Genomic DNA, 19,524 nt, shown 5'->3' with positions numbered 1-19,524 from the left:
GAAGCCATCTAAGGAAAGCAAGTAATGACATAGCTACTCCTGTTGCAGGAAAAGAAATATCATTGGATACTATAATATATTACATTTAAAGCTTTCGGGAGACACAAAAGAAAGGAAACGCAAATGATACCATGGAGAACTTAGAGCTGAGTCTGTCATCACTTGGTATCATCTCGAAACACGTTGAAAAAAGCAGCAGCGATTTCGGAACGTACTTGGCAAAGCAGGTAAGAGCTGCTGTAATTTAAGGACAGAAAACACGAAGGGGACTTAGTGTGACTTGGTCACATATGAAAAATTAGAATCCGATCCACTTTCGTGTCCGTGAAGTCTGTAGATAACTAAGTGGAGGTCTAACCTATTTCACCGAACATACCGTAAATATAATATTATCGTGATTAAACGCATTTAAATTGTTAAACTGTTCTTTGTCAGTCTGACAGGCGCTATAAACAATTTAGGAATGAAAGTTTTAGTGTCTTACTGCGTAAAAACCCGCGATTATAACATTTTATTCTGTCTTATCTGTGTACATGTCTCATATTAGAAGTTGTTTTTACAATTGAAATGCACGATTGGGTTAATGAAGAAAATAATCTGTTTTCTACTCTTGTATCCTTTTACATCACACATTTCCCCATTAATTTATTATACAAGCGAGATATTAAACTGCGTGAAATCGCTTCATCTTTGACACACTGTAAATGTACAGTATACTGTCTAAAAGGTGCATGCCACAAGGACAGGGAATGTAGATCAATAGATGAATGGAAAAATAAACAGGATTACCACCCACAACTGTATGTGGTGGTAGGTGTGCAATTACTTTGGGCTTTCTGATGTCTCAGTCTTGGATAGGAAAAAGCTTGAACTGTAGCCTTTTCTTTTACTGTAGGGTCTGATTAATTTGCTGGTTTTGTATTTATATTTTAAAAACAAACTGTTCTATAATGTTGAATTGTCAAAACATATGAAGGTCCCACTTTTTATCTAATGTCTGATTGTTTTCAAGTTTATGCGTTCACTCTTCATGTGGCACGCACCTTTTAGACAGTATACTGTGCATTTACAGTGGGTCAAAGATGAAGAGATGTCATGGTTTAATATCTTACTTGTGTGATAAATTACTGGGTAATGTGTGATGTAAAAGGCTACAACAACAGTAGAAACGGGGTTATTTTCTTCATTGACCCAATCTCTTACGTCAATTTAAAGCCAATAGAGAATATGGGGTGTCTGGTTGTAGGAACTAGCCCTCAGACATTTGAAAAGCTTTAAAATAGTAGGGGTGGTTTTGGATCAAGCAGACTAACCATTGTGCTTGTTTTGTGTTTTGCCGCTTGTGAAAGGTCTGGAGTCGACAGGACCGCCAGTGCATCCTCGGCTGCCTTGCTCAGTTACTGCTTGACAAAGAATACACCCTTCTCATCGGACGGCACCTGCGGCCCCTGGTTTTGGACCTGCTAGAAAGGAACGCAGAGAAAATCAAAGCAGATGGTCGGATCAACCACGATTTGCACGAAAGGCTGTGTGTGGCCCTCGGCAAACTCCTGCATATCAGTCCCGATGCTCTGCCGTGAGTAACCCCTATCAAAGAACTTCCCCATTTCCAAATAACGGGAAGAAGTTGGCTTGAGTGAAAGTGATGCTTTGTGGGAAATGCAAAAAAACAAACGACAACCTTTATTTCATTTCGGCTTTCAGCTTTGCCTTGCGATATTTTGAGGAGGCGCCACCCGTGTTTCAGAGGCTGTTTTTTACCAGCGCGGAATCTGGCGCGGTCTCGTATGGACCCAAGCGGATGAAGCTGCGGGACCTGATGGGTGCCACCCTCAAGTTCCTGAAGAGCGACTGTGCCAAGTTCAGAGAGCTGTGGAACTGGAGTGTCTGCGTCTCGCAGCTCCGCACCAGCGATGTCATGGTTAAATGGTCTGTGCTGCGTTTTAAAACCTGTTCTGCTACCTGATGACATCTTATCAAGTATTGTCAGAAACATCTTGCATCTGATCATTCTGTTCGTAAAAACGCTCCAGTGATTGCTTGATTTCAGGTTTTTGTAGTCCTTTTGTGTTCCTCCATGAGCCACCACCCGATTAGCTTTGTAGGTCAACCAATATCACCTATTTCTAAAGGCTGGGCGTACTTGTAAATTACTTCTTGGACGTCTTGCGTGATTTATTTTAAGGATATTTGTATCCTTGAGGGATAGATAGGCCAAGTATTGTGATTTTTGTTCCAAACCATCTCGAAAGAGGGTGGGACGGTGATGCAGTCGTTAGTATTGCTGCCTCACTGCGCTAGGGCCCTGGGTTCAGTTCGTGGGGTGCTCTCTGGGTGTAGGTTGTACGTTCTCCCTTTGTTCACATGGGTTTCCTCTGGGTGCTCCAGTTTCCTCCCACGGTCCAAACACACATTAATTAGAGATAATTGGCCCTGGTGTGAGTCTGTGCATGTGTGTGTGTGCCCTGTGATGGACTGGCGTCCCGTCCAGGGTGTACCCTGCCCCGCGCCCATTGTTTGCCAAGGTTAAGCACTTAGAAAATGGATGGATGATCTCTAAATGACTTGATTGAAGTAATCATCTGTATAAACAGTTACAAATTGTTTCAAGTCTTTCTAAATTGATTAATAATTACCTACGAGATCTGTCATAGTAGAACTCTCCAGGATCAGGGTGGAAACGTTTCGTTTGCAGAAATCATTTCTATGTGTGAGTCATGCATGTAGAAAGGTGAGCACACCCACTACTGTGATGGATGCATTTCCTTCACCATGCTCATGGTGTTTAATCCATCTTTTGTGATATTTAAGTGCAGTGAACAAATATACTTTAGTGTAGGTCTCAATATGTATATAAAAAAAGTCAAGAGTACTAGTTGTGTGCAACACAGTGGCAATCTTCTTTCTGTTGTTTTTCAGGTATACCGCACATTGTTTGGCCATGGTGTCGCACATGAATGATAACCAGAAAAAAATCTTTCTTAGAAAGATCTTCACCAGCGATGAAATACTCCATCTTAAAATAAAGTAAGAGCATCAGCAATATAGTTCCCTAATGTGATTGTGAAAGATGTTATATGAATACACTTCCAGTCCCTTGTGGCATAATAAGTACGGCAGGGTCTCGACTTTTGCAAGGGTATGTGCAGAGAACCATCACGAATAGCCATATTCGCATATAACCAAGTCCACTCCTGTAAATGTGCTACAGTATATAGTGTGATTAGTTTAAAGACGTAAGACGCATGATAATTAAAGTGCTAATGCTTTGGCTTTAACTTAGTTTAAATAACATTAATCAACTAAAAGAAACAACACTGATCACAAACTTATAGTAATCAGTTCAAATAAACAACATGAATCCCTCCCCGGTGCCTAGCCGATGCCTGCACCTCTTCTCTCTGCCTCTGTGATTAGAACGCTGTAATGCAAAGGGTAATGAAACTGTCAGTGAGCCTGGGAAGTTGGCTCCAGTCTGTCATTCCCACGCAGCCGACACAGAACCTGGAGTGTCTGTTACGGTATAAAAACAAGACCGCGCTGAGATTTGGGTACGTGGGCAGGGAGAAGCGCGTTCAGTGGCCAGATGTGTCAAGCGGTCCTAGTGTGTGGTGCAATTCATTTGAAAGCTGCGCTTAAAAAAATCTTCGGTTCTGTTTGATCCCGCTCTGCTCTTTTTCCATCCAAAACCCTGAATCACGAATAAGTGAGGTTCACGAATACACCCTACTGTAGAGTAATGGATGCTTGTGCCGCATGCAGTGTTATGTTTTGATTTAGACCTAATCGGGATTTTCTCTTCACGGCCGAGTTATTTACCATTTGGGGAAACTTATGCGTTTCACATTTTGTGCGACGTTTATTTGAAAGCACCAGAATTCAACTCGTCTCATAGTAATTCTTGGGGTTTCGTCCTCTCAAACCTGAAGTGCCGATGTGTGTGTGTTTCACATTCTGAATTAATATAGAAGCCTGGAGGAGGAGCAGCTGCAGAATGTTGAAAAAGCCCTAATGCTGGCCAACCCAGGCACTCCACCCACACATCAGGGAGGGATCGCCCGGGATCGTGTCGGGCCTGATGACCTGTCCCAGAATGTCGTTGCAGTCTGTGGGGTTCTGCTACCAAGAAGGGCCCTCAGGAGCCGAGAGCAGGTGAGTGCTGAGAATGTCCAGGAGCAAGATCCGAACCTATGTAAAGCATCAGGCATCGCTTTTGTTTTTTTTGTAACAAGTGATGGAAATGTTTTTTGTTTTGTGTGACTGTTTTGACGACTGCATTTGAATCTTTGCCTTTTTAAAAAGCAGGGGTTCCAACAGTTGCTTTTATCAGAGTTGTGTTCGGTAAGCTGAGAGCTCTACCATGGCACCTCGAGATGGAAATCTCACAGGGTGGTGTTGGAATAGATGGCAGTAGGGCAATAGTGGAAAAAATAGCGTATGAAGGGATGTTTAGAAATTATTGTAGCTGTGGTGACAGTAGTAGCTATAGCAAGGTAGATTTGAAACAAGATTAGGGGATGGTTTAACAGCTACAAGGCATATTGTTTCATTTTTATTTGTAAACACTGATGCCCACTCAGTGGATCTATTGCTTCAACTTAAACTTGCATGCCTTGAAGCAGCTCCTCAGGAGCTAATTTTTGATAGTACAATTGGTTAGCAATAGAAAGCACTATGTAGCACTCTGTAGTTTACTTATGAAAAGCATAAAGCATCCATTTTTAATTCACTAATGCACTTTCCAAGTGATTTCGTTTGGTTATTGTTATATTTTCCAGAGTGCAGGGCCTTTCCAAATGGTCTAGGCCTGGTTAGTGTTGTCTAAAAGTGCTTCTCAGTCAAGTTTCCAAGCAGGTTTTCTGAGAAGACTTTTCAGCGGGTATTTTCTTCCTCCATTTATAACATGCCATTTTGAAGTCAAAGGAAAAGTGGCTTGGGACATCCGTGTGGAGTTTTATTGGAGCCCTGGTCTCTGCATCGTAGGGTTGTGGGTTCAGTTCCCTAGATGGGACGCTTCTGTTGTGCTCTTGAGCAAAGTACTAGGATTGTTAGAGAAAATTTGTTTGTTGTGAAGGGTTAAAAATTCTTTCTCTGTTCAGTAAAAATGCTAGCTGCAACATTTCAGTATCTGCTGCTGATAAGACTAGGGGCCTGCAGACACAAAGAATGCTGGTTTTGAATCCCAAAGAATTAACTTTGTGTAGAAGGCCAATTATAACTTCCTGCTTGAAGAAAACACTGATATAGCTTAGTTACATAGACATCTTCCGTAAAAGCTTCACATTAAAGCAGAAGTTTGCTTAACCAATAGAAATTAATTAAGACTGAAGTTTTTTCTTTTGAGAATTAAGCTCTTTGTGTTCCTTATCAAGTAAGTGTATAAAAGGTCAACTGTAACTTCTCTTGAGGGAACCATCTTCCTAATTGCAAGGAAGGTGCTTCTCTTTGGCCGAACATACAATGAACTCGTCTTCTGGTCAGCAAAAAGGTCTCCAGTGGATTTTTACTCTACAGTTGTATAATGGATGAACGTGAACTTGTTCTTGATGGATTTGCCTGGTTAAATAAGAGATTAAATAAAACATTAGAACACATCATAGATAATAGTGTATAGCATTATAGAACTGAAAAAGTACAGTATGTAGGATAAGTTAGCGTGATGGCAATCTTAGACTATGTGGTAGTGAAGACTTTATTTTTGATCCTTAAGTTATAGTTAAATGTTTCTGTTTTGCTGACAGCATCAGTTTTAAAGATGTGTTTTTTATACATTTAGATAAGAAAACATTTACTCATGATCTTAGGGAATGAGGTGTTAACATTACATTTTCGGATGCACATTTAAACCTCAGAATAAAGTATGTGGTAATTTAGCTTGTGTTTTTGACTTTACAGGGCCGTGCGAAAGACCTTGTGTTGGTGGACTCTACCTGCCAAAGCCTGCAAAGACTCGCTATGGCTGTTGCCTCCCAGAAGGCTGTGCTGCTGGAAGGGCCCATTGGATGTGGCAAAACCGCTCTGGTAGAATACCTGGCTGAAGTGACTGGGCACCTAAAGCCTCCAGAAATTCTGAAGGTGCAACTTGGAGATCAAACAGACAGCAAGGTAAAAAAAAATAGTAACTAAACATTGGTTGAAGCCGTGGGTTTGACACCTATTGGTACCTAATCAAAGGTTAAATGGACAAAAGAAAATGTGTATGTCTTACTCTCTCCTTCTGTGTGGGCTTCCATAATGGTTGCTGGTTTGTACATTTATAAACGGTGTTTTTTAAAGGTTTGTGTATGCTATTATTTTGTGCAGAATGATTGTATGGTAGTTAGCAGTGTTGCCTTATAGCTCCCTGCTCTTGGTCTGGTTTCTCCAGACAGCACAACTTCTCCGCGGTTCAGTCACGGAGGAGAGTAACCCTGTGCTTCTGGAATGCACTTTCTCTTTCTGAGACACTCATCTGGAGAAGCCGCATTCTGCTCAGGAATGAACGTGTTATTTCTGATTGTGGAGATACAATGAAGTACAATACTGAAGCAACTTTTTTTTGCGCGTGTTTTATCACAGATGTTGCTGGGAATGTATCGCTGTACGGATGTTCCTGGAAAGTTTGTCTGGCAGCCTGGCACTTTGACACAAGCTGTAGCCAATGGTCACTGGATCCTCCTGGAAGACATCGATCATGCCCCTTTAGATGTGGTGTGTATTTTCAAATGGGGGCAAACAGTAGGCTTTAGCTGTAAATCTAGTGCAGAGAGGTCTGGTTGTCCAGTTAGGTTTGTATAAATTCAGTGTGTTGAGATGATAAGATTTTGTAATTGGTTACTCAAAAAGTAAAAGGTGTGAGTTTGGGAAAAGTCCCCTCACTTAGTTACGTCATTTTTGTGAAGAAAGACTGCAAAGTCATTCGGTACAGTATTTTACATCAGTGTTGGGTTACCATCTCTTCCTTACATCCTGTCTGAGTCGTCTTATGTTGTATATCATTAGGTCAAAGGACCACAACTCGTCGGCTTCTCAAGATCATAAAAATGATTGATGTATCAAGGCAAATTCATTTTAAAAATGTTTTTGTGCACTATAATTGGTTTCTGTTAAAATAATTCTTACATATTTTTTTTAAAAAGTGTGAGAGGTTATAGTTTAAGGTCATAAAATGTAATCTAAGCATGGTTTTCTATTAAGCCTGAATAAAATATTTATAATATAAGAAAAAGAGTTTCATGCAGATTTCAATTAAGTGTTTGGTAGGTGAAAATGATGTTATAAAGTCCTTAAGCTCAGAAATTGTTCTAAATATGCATGCGTGTTATACAGTAAAATACCTGTTCTGTACATGTACAGTATCTGGATCACCACACATAATATCCAATGTTACTCTAACTTAAAATCTCTTTTCCTACCATATTCCATTATTTCTTATGAGGAAAAAATTGAGTTGTGCATGTTCTCATGTCCACATCCTTATCTTTCCTATTTTACATTATTTTTTTGAGAAGAAAATCCAAATTTCCAAATTCCCCCCTCACCTCTATACGTCATGGCCTAATAATCCCCATCTCTGAACTGGCTTCATCACTCTGCTCTCCTCCCCACTGAGAGCTGGTGTTTGGGGAGCGGACTGGTACAGTCTGGCATCATCCAGGTGGGGCTGCACATTGATGGTGGCGGAGGGAAGTCCCCATTACCTGTAAAGCGCTTTGTGTCCAGAAGAACGCCATATAAGTGAAATTAATTAGAAGTCATTTCACTGTAAGTAGCTGTTCTCTGGTCCCTAGCTTCAACATCTGCCAGTACCCCCTGTGTATTCACGTGACTTTTACATGCTAGACAATGGAAGTATATCTAAATGACCACAGGCAGTTGTGGGGAATAAAGTCAAGCAAATTAGCTCTTGAATCAATGAGAAGTTCACCGCTGGTGGTTTCGGTGATCGTTCTGCCGCTCACTGTGTTTGTACCGCAGATCTCTGTGCTGATCCCTCTGATGGAGAACAAGAAACTCGTGATCCCCGGCCGTGGAGACTGTATCGAAGTGGCCCCGGGCTTTCAGTTCTTTGCAACAAGGAGGTGAGAAATCATCGGGAGCTCTCTGAACAGCAAGAGGAAATTCCTGAAAGTGAAAGAGGGGTCGAAGTTTCCTTTCTTTTTCTTAAATAGTGAGAAACATGAAGTTTTTAATGACGTTTATACTGTACTTAGCTTGTCAAAGTCTGAGGTACAGCGTTTCCCCTCTCCTCATACAGCAGAATATTCTTCCTCTGCCCCGGGGCTTTGCCCTGACTGAGTCACCGAGTCACGGTCAGAGCAGTGTTTTCATCACATTGTAACGCAAATAGTTTACCGTTGCCCTTATTTTTCTATCGAATCTGCATCTCTGAAATATTTTGACATGTTACAAGAACTGTAATTTTATTATGCAACAGATCTGACCTTTCAAATATTGAAAAAAATATTGTGAATGACGGTTTCTTAAATCATTTTAACCAAGTCAATTTAGATTTACTCATTGTAAAATCTCAACCTCAAGAAGTACCCGTTGATAATGCCTTGGCTGGAGCAGTTTGTGTGAAGTCCCTTGAATCAGGGTGCAACAGCAGTGTGCTAGCTCAGATTTAAAGCCATGACCTTTGAGTCCAGAGTCCTGAGGCCAGTCCTAACTCCATGGTGCTGTCCAAATGAGAATGTGGCAGTGGAAATAACTGTTATTTTATGATAGTTTTTTTACTTTTGTCTCATGTCTTTTATTTTTCTATTGATTTGAAGGTTGTTGAGCAGCGGTGGGGGCTTGTACAGGCCACAGAACAGCCACGCAGCTCTTTTGGATAAACACTGGGCCAGGATACAGCTCACCGGTATGAGCCAAGAGGAATTGAAGGAGGTGAGATCAAAATCATTGTATCAGAAGATGACAGTGTTCATGGAATTATTTTTTTTTCTTGTGAACTCGTGTTTTTATTAGTTGAAGTTTCTCTAAAACAAGAACAAACGAACAACAAAACAAAGCTCTACACCATGAGCGCCCCTCAAGCAGTATTAGACAGCTGTGATAAAGGCACTTTGAAGTAAGGATTTGACTGTTTCAGCTGCAGCAATCCTGCGTCACCATGGATACCAGCAGCAGCAGGGTTCATATACATGTATCCATGCAGTCTCCCAGCACAGCGCCAACATTTTTTTTGCTGTGGTGATAGACATGTTTTCAGTCGTTGAGCCAAGTTTCAAGTTATAATTTGTGTAAAAGTACTCATCAACAGCTGGTAGTATTCTTATTTGTAGCAGTGGATAAAAAAGGAACAAACCTGCTTCCAGAGTAACCTTAATTGGACATTCCCGCAACATGTTAACAGTGCCGCCTGGACAAAGCCTGTACAAAGGACTAGGGAACTAGGCAACAGATTTATACTGATTCTGTATGGTTCCAAGACATTTCTTCATCTATAATATTCACATCTCGCTTACTAGAAGTAAGATCTTTTAAAGTTTGTATAAAAATAGTTCATTTATATTGGACATTTTCATCACAAAGATCTCAGTTGACACTGAAATGTAGCACCCACCTGGGTGATGGTTCACAGCCATTAAATACCAGCAGACTGACTGCGCCTCCATTTAGGTGGAGAAAAATTAAATTACTTCAGTTTAAGGGAGACGTTTAGGCTTTCTCCATTGGAGAATGGAGATGTAAGTAAAAAGAAAGAGGAACGAGGAAGCTTATATTATTAGTAAGTCCTAGAACTAGCAAAGATCGTCGATTAAAATGTGGTAGAATGCAAATTATTATTTATGGTTATAGTAGATAATCAAGGATCTAAGTGTGAAAAAGAAAATACTTGAAGGAGTGAATAAACATGTAAAATGGGAATGAAATCATGTCTTCTGAGGTTTTGTGAACCTTTGTAATGAATGCCAAGTTATGATTAAGTATATAGGTATAACACCAAGTTTTCTTCTTTAAATATATTTTAACAGGTGATGCTTAAGAGATATCCTAATCTCTCCATTGTGATAGACCGACTTCTAGACATCTTTTGCCAGTTGACTGGAGACAAACGCAAGTCTGAACATTTCTCCTCATGTAGCAAAGCAAGTCATCCGACTGTTGACATGTTTCCAACCAAAATGGAGGACAGAGGAGCAGGCCTTGAGGGCAGAGGCTTGTCTCTGAGGTAGGAGCTCGGCAGCAGGGAATTCTGTTCACCGTCAGTTCTGGTGCCATTAGCATATTTATTACTGTGTTTAACTTCATACTATTATGAATCACTGTATGTTCTCTGCAAATAACTTGCTTGGTTATTATGCTAAGAACCATTGTCTTTTCTCAGTATGATTTTGATTGTTCACCTTGTGTGTTACAGATTTCAGGTCCCATATTTGTTTTAAAATAGTAATTGGCATTGTTTTCTTTTTGTATGCCAGTATTTTTTAACATAATTTTTCAACACTAGCACTTACATTTTCACCTACAAATAAAGAGCATTATTGCTTGTGTTGTCTAGATCTGCAGTCCAAAGTTGAAAGTGTTGTGTTTTGTAGGATATTCATAATGTGATTATTATGATTATTATGCACTACTACTATTCATTTACAGTTGTATGCAAATGTTTGGGCACCTACGGTCAAATTGCATGTTTCACAAAATCTCTAATTGAAAAGAAGTTAACACAAGTTAACCTCTGCAGGGTACAAACTTAAATATGACATATTTCTGCACAGTTACTATTTATTTGCTGAATTTAAAAGATTGAGAAAAAATAAAACCGTGAATGTGGCTGGGTGCAGTTATTCCTTAGTATGGCAGCCTTAATTTTTTAACAGTGAAGTTAATTAACCTGAGTATATTAAACTCCTTTTAATTATCTGTACCTTTTACCCTGTTTACTGGTCTCAAGGACCAGGTGACAGCTGTTTGGATAAATATCCTTTGTTCCTTACCTTCAAAAAAAGGTAATAAACTAGGAAGTGCAGACAAGCATCAGGAACTCGGCTCCCCATCATTTACTGTAACAGTACTAACTGCAAAATGGCACTGATTTATCAGCAGAAAGTAGGCTATTGAAGAGTTTTATACAAAAATGTTTTTATCAGAAGTAGCAATAAAAATTCAAAAGAATGAGTAAAAAGCTCACTCTGGAAAAAAAACAAACTAAAATATTGTGTGCCTCCACCACTAAAGGCAGTCAACCAGATTTCAGGTTGAGGCCTAGTATTTAACTGCATTCCCTGTAATCACGTTGCCTGTTGAAGTATGAGCTGTGTTAACAGCTGTGACCATGATTCCCGGAGCCGGTTTGGTTGGTGTAGATTAGACTTGGTTAGGTTTGTCTTGCCACAGTGTGGTAGCTTCTGCAGTTTACTGCACGTCTATGAACATGTGGTGTTGTCAGGGATGGATCACTGTTGTGCTTGATGCTGACTCTGCTGTGGGCACTGAAAGGCTTACAGTGGGGGGAAAAAGGTGAACTATTCAACACTGCATTTTTAGGTAGAGTATGTGAGTTTGTTCACGTGGTGGTGGTGGAACAGTATTGTACACAGTATATGTATTGTAAGGCCAAATTAATTGACATTGACAAATCCAGTTTTGGACTTCTATAAAGAAAAAACCTGATTACCAAATGATAAAAAACAAAGAATTTTCAGATGGTTAATTAAGACGCACATATTGCTTGAATCCTCTCATATTGTACTGGTAATTATTATTGAGAACTGAAATTCAATTAACCTTTATTGCTTCTGTGGGAGCTTTTCTTGCGCATCAATAGCTCTTAATATATAACATATATAACAATAATACAGTACAGCAGCAGTACAATACCGTGATACAAAACAATATTTAACAACATTGCTCAGTCAGAACACAATCCAGTATCGTAAGATTAAAAACAGACAATGAACTGGTAAAATGTCTAATGCAACAGCAATAATAATAAGATCCCTACCTGCAAACAGTCTTTTCATTATTCAACAATTGAATGCTTTTAGGTATAAAGGAAGTTAATGCTCTCTTAGTCTTTAAAGAGTTTTGGACTTCTAAAAAAATAAAATCTGATTATCAAATTGTAAAAGTCAAAGAATTTTCAGCTAGTTAGTTTAAGAATCACATAACGCTTGAATCATCTGCAATTGTGTGGGTTATTATTGAGAATAGAATTGAATGAACCTTTAGTGTGTCTAAGGGAGCTACACATCAATAGCTCATATATATATATATGTTGACACCTGAAGAAGGCTCCACAGCCAAAACATTCTCTTTTCTTTTCCTTTCAGCATGGAATAAGCCTTTTCATTTTCCTATATACTGTAACATACTGTATATGACAGTAATACAGCAACAGTACAATACTAGGCTGCACAACAACATTTAACAACATTGCTCTGTCAGAGCTCAATCCAATACCATAAGATTAAAAATAGACAATTAGCCGGTAAAATGTCTAATACAACAACATTAATAATAACATCCTTACCCACAAACAAACTTCTAATTATTATAATTCATTATGCTTTTATTTATAAAGGAAGTAAATTCTCTCTTAGTCTTTATAGAAGAGATCTGGTATCACCCTCCACAGGGTAGGAGAGTATGTTCTATAAAGAGTGGATGGGTTGGGTCATCCTAGGTCTTTATGTGCAAGATTAGAAATATGTTGCTCTGTATAATTTCTGATAAAGCGCTGTTGTTTTCAGCTAAATAAGTTGAAAAGACGCAAAGATGTCGCCTTCAACATCCATAAATATGTTTCTAAAAGCAAAGTGCTGTTTAGTTTTTTGCAGTAATGCTTAGATTCTAGTGTGTAAACTAGCTTTGTAGAAGCTCTATATATTTTGTGTTGGACCCAGTGTGTTGTATTTACCTAGCAATAGCATCCCTTTATATCATCCTGGACAAAACCCAGATGAAAGAAATGATAACATGATGGGACGCAAAGTAACTTGAAATGTCAAATATTATGGAGAGGTTATTCTCCCGTCTTCACGATGACTTGGGAAAGTCTTCTGCTGACCATGGCAGGTTGTTTTTGAACACGGTGAATGTTAACATTGTGAGGCACATTTCAATGGCAGGGAAACATTTTGCACATTTTAATAATAGTGCTGAAGCAGTGTATAAGGATAGGAAAATAAAGGATTATTAAAATCTTCCTGTCTATGAGTCCTCCTGACAGCAGCGTTGTACCAAGTTCGCTTTGTACTTCACATCAGATAACGAGCCCTCTGGCTTTTAATTAGCTTTCCGCTGTGTCCTGCCACAGTCGATGGGAGATCGATTGGCTTTTCCTCAGTACAGGGACTGCAGAGGTCGCGTGTGTCATGTGAGGGCAGCCTTCTTGGATGACAACCTTCGTATTTACCTGCCTGTCTGTTGTTGAGCTTATTCCCGTTTTCTTGTCCAAAACTCTTTCAGAGACCTGTTGAAGTGGTGCGAAAGAATTGCCATTAACTTTGACAGCACTTCATCCTCCACTGCACTCAATGTATTCCAAGAGGTAAGCTTCCAGAGGCCTGGGGTTCACCCAGGGTGAGGTTATTGGTTCGACTGCAGCTTTCGCTTTGTTAGCAGGAGACTCAGAATGCCCAGTCGTTGATTATTTTTGGACCTTGCGATTCAGTTGTATAAGGAATTTAGCTGACCCCCTCTTGTAGCACATGAGGGTGTCTGGCTCGGGGTTATGTTTGTGGTTTACGCTTTGGCTTCTCAATTGCTTGTCCTTAAACGGGTAGATCAGAGGGGTTTATGAAGCAGTTGAAAATTTGTATGAGCCCCACTAAAATTTTAATAAATGATGCACTGTGTGCCAGATGCAAGAAAATTGACAATGTTACAGTTACTGCAACATAAGGCTTGAAAATACCTGTTTACCTGTTTAACAACCTAATTATTCTTTGCAGATTTATGATTCCTTATAGGATACAGCACTTTGTATAAGTGACTGTTATACTATCGCAATCAATTTGCCTTTTTAACTCACTTCTTTTACTAGAATGAGCTGTTAATCCTCAAAACAATCAAGATGAGTAGATTGATAGCTAATTCTGTTTTAATCTTTTTGGAGTGGGACCAGAATAATAGCAAGTGTCTTTTGTGCTTCGTTTTATTTAGCAAGGAGCGCTGCGTTTATCTGATAAACTGTCTCTTTTCATAGGCACTGGATTGTTTTGCTGCTATGCTGTCTAATCCTGAGAGGAGGCAAAGAACTGCAGAAATCATCGGGAGCAAACTCAACATTTCAAAAGAAAAGGTATTGATTAAAATGGTTCATTGTGAGCAGCTGTGGTCATCCATCAGGCCCTTATCAGCAGTAACCACTTTCTTCAGTGAATGTCCATGAGACTCCGAGTGCAATGTCACCTTAAGAGCTTATACACTTACATCACTAATGTTTTACAGACTTGAATAATAGATTTGCGTAGTTTCAAATACTGTAAATAGATGGTCCCTTGTTTAAAACAAGCTCAGTTCTCATTTGTAAAACTTTAAGAAGTCAAGATTTTTACATTACCAGGCTACAGTATATTGATCTCATTGCTGAAGATTAGTAGATAGGGTCTAATAAACCAGTTGGCTTTAAAGAGCCATAATTGCATTTTGATTTTTTATATAGACTGTTTTGATTACAGTAAGGGGTCTGCAGATGAAACGATTTGTAATTTGTGTAATTTTTTAAAAAAGATTTTAAACCACAAATGAAAAATGTCAAATTTCAAGGTTACCATACCAAAACTATGATTTCACTTTTTGAACCCACATTAAATTTTCTTTCTAACTTGAATAAGGATTCAATGGGTTTTACAAGTGTGATGTGTTTTGGTTTGGGCTTGGCCTAGTCAGTGGGCTAGTTAATGGATATGGTGCTCTTCTTGCAACAGGCGGAACACTTCTGCAAGATGTACAAGCCAGCGATTAGGCTGTCGGAGATGGAAGTTGCAGTGGGCAGAGCCACGGTTGCCCGCAAACAGAATGAAGCAATTCGTCTCCATGTGTAAGCTGGTCTGGGACTGCGGTCTATCCTCTGATCTTTATACAAGTCTGATGATCAGGTCAACAGATGCTTGCAGAGTGTTAAGTTCCTTGTTGGTAAATTGAATAAACATTGAATTGATTCCTAATCTCACCCATATGATAGATAAAACTTCTGCCCTCAGCATATAAAAGTGCCCTTATTATATCCCTAGAACTCTACTTCTTTCAAAAACAATTGATAGCCTTCCTAATCAACTATTGAGGAGAAGAGTCAACCCACAACAGAATGTTTTATAAAATGAGTTTTAAAAAAAAATATATTATTAAAAATACTGTGTATATAAGTCCCTTCGTGTTCTATATTTAATAATGAACTTATTTTAACAGTTAATGTCTTAGAAAGTGTAGTTTCATTGGGTCTGTTGAGCCTGAGCACAGCACTGAAATGGGAAGTAACTTTATAGTCCTAAAAAATAAAAACTAAAATCAGCCTGTGCAAACAGAGAATGATATATAGTGAGCTTTGTAATGGTTATGCATGTGCTTTTTTTAAAAATACTATAAATATTAAATGTTATGTGTTACTTTGAAAGTGGAATTTGATTCAGTCAAGTTTGTATGATTAAAGTATCTTGTGTATGGTATATACTCATCTTTTCAGCTTTGTAGTTATTAGTTTTAATGTTTATTGATTAAATGGGTAATGACTTTTTTTCTCACCAAAACATTGAAGACTTCAGTCTTTTTGATAAGTTTGCAGTGCTGGGAACCCAGGAACATATTTGGACATTTCTGTGTTGTTTTTTTTGGGGTGTGGAAGAATCAGATTGCCTTTAAGTTTACTGGTCGCTCATTCTGTATCAGTTGGAAATGCTGAAGGCACAATGAATCATCTTTTAGCAACCCGAGCACAAAGAACGTTTTTTTTTTCCCCCAGAGAGACGCAGACATTTGCAGCCACTCGGCCCTCGTCTGTTCTGCTGGAGCAGCTGTCGGTGTGCGTGAACAAAGGTGAACCCATTCTGCTGGTGGGAGAAACGGGAACTGGCAAGACCTCCACAGTCCAGTACCTTGCAGGCATCACAGGTGACCGCTAACCGCTTCTTGTACTGGAGGAGACAGTCAGGAACATTTCCTAACTGCAGATTGCCTTGCTGAAGCTGTGATTTCTTTGTGTATTCTTTCTGTGCTTTGAGTCTTCTGAAACTTTTCACACCAGCATTCTCGTTCAGGGTGCGGTATGTGAAGTGAAAGAGGAGCTACTACCCTCCTGCCAAACGCTAGCTTGAAATCTAGTTTGAGTCCTGAGCTGAGCCTTGGCATTCCTGCTAGCCACAGCTCTCGCCATGTGCTTCATTATGATCCCGACCTTATCCTAAACCAAGAATGGCCAACCTCGGTCCTGCAGAGCCACAGTCTAGCAGGTGTTGCACATCGCCAGCAGTTTGTAAGCACTTGGAAGAGTCATTGTGACGGCTTAAGGAGGCGATGTCTTCAGTTACGAACTCTAAACTTTATTTGAAATGAAAATCTAACAAGGTGCAACGCTCTAAGCCCACCGCTGTCCGTCTTTGCCTCCAGGGGACCAGATGAACTTAAATTGATAAAAACTCGTGTTTCAGTTCTTTACAAATTGATCATTTAAGGGTGACCCAGTTTCCCAACTTCCAGCTCTGACAGCTTCTCCCACACCAGGTGTGGCCACCCCTCTCGTAACTATTCTGCAGAATGTCGCCACTGCTCAGGGTAAATTCTAGTCAGTCATTATTTCTGTGTGTTTCTGTATTTTGAAGTTCCCATTCCATTACATTCAAACTGTCTACATGTTTACTTGCACGTTGTCTATTGTTTGTTTGTACATTGTCTTGATGCACTGTCTGCACTTTGTCTTGTTTTTTACAATCGAGAGACTTTCTGTAAGTAAGAATTCCATTGTACCAGTACCGGTTACATATGGCAATAAAGTTCAAGTTCAAGTTCAAGTTCATGTTTTACATCTATATTTTCAAATGTGTATTGCATGTAATATAAAGCTGCAAGAATAAAAGAAATTAAAGTCGTGGTCTTTCATATTGCAGGCCACAAGTTACGGGTTGTAAACATGAACCAGCAGAGCGACACGGCAGACCTCTTAGGAGGGTGAGTGAAAGAGCTGCACTTATTTTCAACGATGTTTCCTAACATTTTGGGTGGTGAAAGCCTTATCGTAGTTAACCAATGAAATGATTGAGGGTCGTAGTGTGCGCGTAGTGTGTTCAGATCATACTGGTCTGAACTTTTGTTTGCGATTCTGCCTGTTAAAGTTTAGCTTGTTGTGCCCTTTCATGCTGTGATCACTGAACACCATCACGAGAACAGGAGCCCAAGCCTCAAATCTGAAACGGTTTTCAAATAGGCAGGTCATATTCCCAGTCATGAAAATGAGTTCTTACAGCACCAAATACAAGTCCAGTAATATTTCAGATTGGATTCCTTTCTGAAGTATTGTTAGCTGGGTTGTATCTTCATTTAAATCAGGACCCTAAATGTGGGCTTTCGAGAGGACCGGTCCAGGATCCGTCCCTCATTGTGTCAGTTGAGTCATTATTCGGCGGTGACTGGTGATCTCCAGGCCGCAGTACACAGCTGGCCAAGCGCTGCTCTTTTCAGCAGGGCTCCAGGGGGCTCTGGGGGGCCACTGCAGGCCAGGGGTTCCTTGTAGGGTGATAACAGTGACTCCCGGCTCCCGATGAGCTTGCAGGGATGTTAGTGAGAGAAGCGCTGCTCATTCAGTCAGCTCTACTGTAAGGTGCTGTGGACCTCTCATCACGTCAAAAGACGAATGGCTCTGGGGGTAGAGGTTCCCATTACCCCCAGGTCTTGTACTGGCAAGCTGCGTTGATAAACAATTGGAGATTTCAAATTGCCTGTGTGTATATATCTATTTTTTGTCTAGCAATTCCTAAGAAGAAATAAATTACGTCTTCACCCCCAAAAAGTGTTGCAGAAAAAGAGCTGGACCGGTTATGTGACAGGGTGTTCTCTACTTCAATGTGATCACAGAGGCTTTTACAAAATGTGTATTTTCTGTCTCATTATTCATTTATGTGGAAGTTTGATCACTACAACAGGTCATTTATAACGGGTCATTAATTGTGTTGGGATGGGGTTATGTACTGGCCAGTCTCTAGTTACCTGTTTCCAACCAGATTTGTCTGGCTCTGCAGGTATCTTAGGTGTTCAAGGTATGCTTGCTTCTACCCTCCTTTTTCAAGTACTCTAAAGCCACAGTGTACCTTAGGTTTACAGCTTCCATAAACAAATAATGTAATGCTGCAATAGTAAAAACTGTGGTGCTGTATTTGTGTTAACATGTAAGGTGATTGGCATTGTTGTATCGTTGTATTGTATCGTTAATGTTCTCCCATACTTGTCCTCAGGTACAAGCCAGTGGACCATAAACTGATTCTCCTGCCCCTGCGGGAGGCCTTTGAGGACTTATTTTCCCAGACCTTTTCCAGGAAGCAAAACCTGACCTTCCTGGGACACGTCAATACCTGCTTCAAGGCGAAGCGCTGGCCTGACCTGCTCAAGCTCATGAATCACGTCTGTAGGTCAGCCATCAGCAAAGAAGTGAGCAAGAAAGAAAACGGTACGTGTCCCACCATCGCCGTGAACTCCACCGGGATAAGCAACGGGTTTGAGACCTTGGAATTAGAGCAGTGATCCTTTTCGTCTCCTCGCTGCACATTCCCTCATATTCAGCTTTGTTTTCACAAGGCCATTTTCATACCATGTAAACGTGTTTTTTTTTTCAAAAAAGTAATCATCACCCAGATAAAATCAAGACCTTTCTATTCACAACCCCAGAGGCTGGTGGCAAGTTTCCTGGGGAATGGAGTGTCGCATATCTGTCAAACAAAAAGCAACAGTCCATTTAGCAACCGTAGGGGCAAAGTTTTGTTTGAATTGACACCTAAGACTTTTATTTCCCTTTTGTTTTTTCAAGCTTTTTTGCTGCTGCCCTGTCACTTCTAAATTAATAAATGGACTGTGCGTCATGTATCAAGTGTGGCAGTTACACAAGAAATGCAACACCAAATGCTTCTATTAAGACCACTGATGTCACGTGTTCAAGAGTTGTGTATTTGTATGATTTTGGTGGTTGTTCTTGTTATTGCCTTCTTACTTTTAAAGAGGCAAACTAGACACAAGACTGGATCCCAGTGTTGTTGACCCCAGAGTTTTAAGACCCCTACTTATTCCAGACTTTTCATGTATTTTACAGATACTGAACCATTACAGAGTGTCTAAGAAAAACACCATATACAGCTCTTTTAGTTACATTATCCCCTGCCATTTTATGTTGTACGGAGTTCTCGATTACCAGTGGTTGATCCCGAAAATAGTGGTTGAGAGCGCATATTCTTTTCTCTTGTGGCGTCTAACTTCTAAAAACAAAAACGATTCACATGCAAGTGTGAGTGGGACACTAAAAAATCCTTTAAAATGCGAGCAAACCATCTCTGAGCAGCCATCATTCTATCTTGTTGTGGTTTGAAATGCCTGTGTATGTGAAAGGTGTCTTTA

At 39.9% G+C, this 19,524-nt stretch overlaps 1 protein-coding gene across 1 annotated transcript in view; it reads left to right on the top strand.

Moving 5' to 3' along the window:
* Positions 1-19,524, top strand: part of mdn1 (midasin AAA ATPase 1) — an 81,758-nt gene continuing 62,234 nt past the window's right edge. The window contains exons 1-16 of the mRNA XM_088906114.1: positions 1-227; positions 1,350-1,576; positions 1,705-1,929; positions 2,920-3,027; positions 3,969-4,152; positions 5,896-6,105; positions 6,559-6,690; positions 7,957-8,060; positions 8,757-8,871; positions 9,963-10,159; positions 13,399-13,480; positions 14,138-14,233; positions 14,862-14,974; positions 15,893-16,041; positions 17,034-17,094; positions 18,375-18,586. Coding sequence (XP_088762240.1) covers positions 132-227; positions 1,350-1,576; positions 1,705-1,929; positions 2,920-3,027; positions 3,969-4,152; positions 5,896-6,105; positions 6,559-6,690; positions 7,957-8,060; positions 8,757-8,871; positions 9,963-10,159; positions 13,399-13,480; positions 14,138-14,233; positions 14,862-14,974; positions 15,893-16,041; positions 17,034-17,094; positions 18,375-18,586 — 2,311 coding nt within the window. The 5' untranslated portion in view covers positions 1-131. The remainder of the gene's footprint in view (positions 228-1,349; positions 1,577-1,704; positions 1,930-2,919; positions 3,028-3,968; positions 4,153-5,895; positions 6,106-6,558; positions 6,691-7,956; positions 8,061-8,756; positions 8,872-9,962; positions 10,160-13,398; positions 13,481-14,137; positions 14,234-14,861; positions 14,975-15,892; positions 16,042-17,033; positions 17,095-18,374; positions 18,587-19,524) is intronic.

Source organism: Atractosteus spatula, chromosome 2 (assembly GCF_055471065.1).
Source record: "Atractosteus spatula isolate fAtrSpa1 chromosome 2, fAtrSpa1.hap1, whole genome shotgun sequence".
Classification (NCBI taxonomy): Eukaryota; Metazoa; Chordata; class Actinopteri; order Semionotiformes; family Lepisosteidae; genus Atractosteus; species Atractosteus spatula.
The sequence above is the reverse complement of the archived record's forward strand: the minus strand, read 5'-3'. Positions and strand labels throughout refer to the sequence as shown.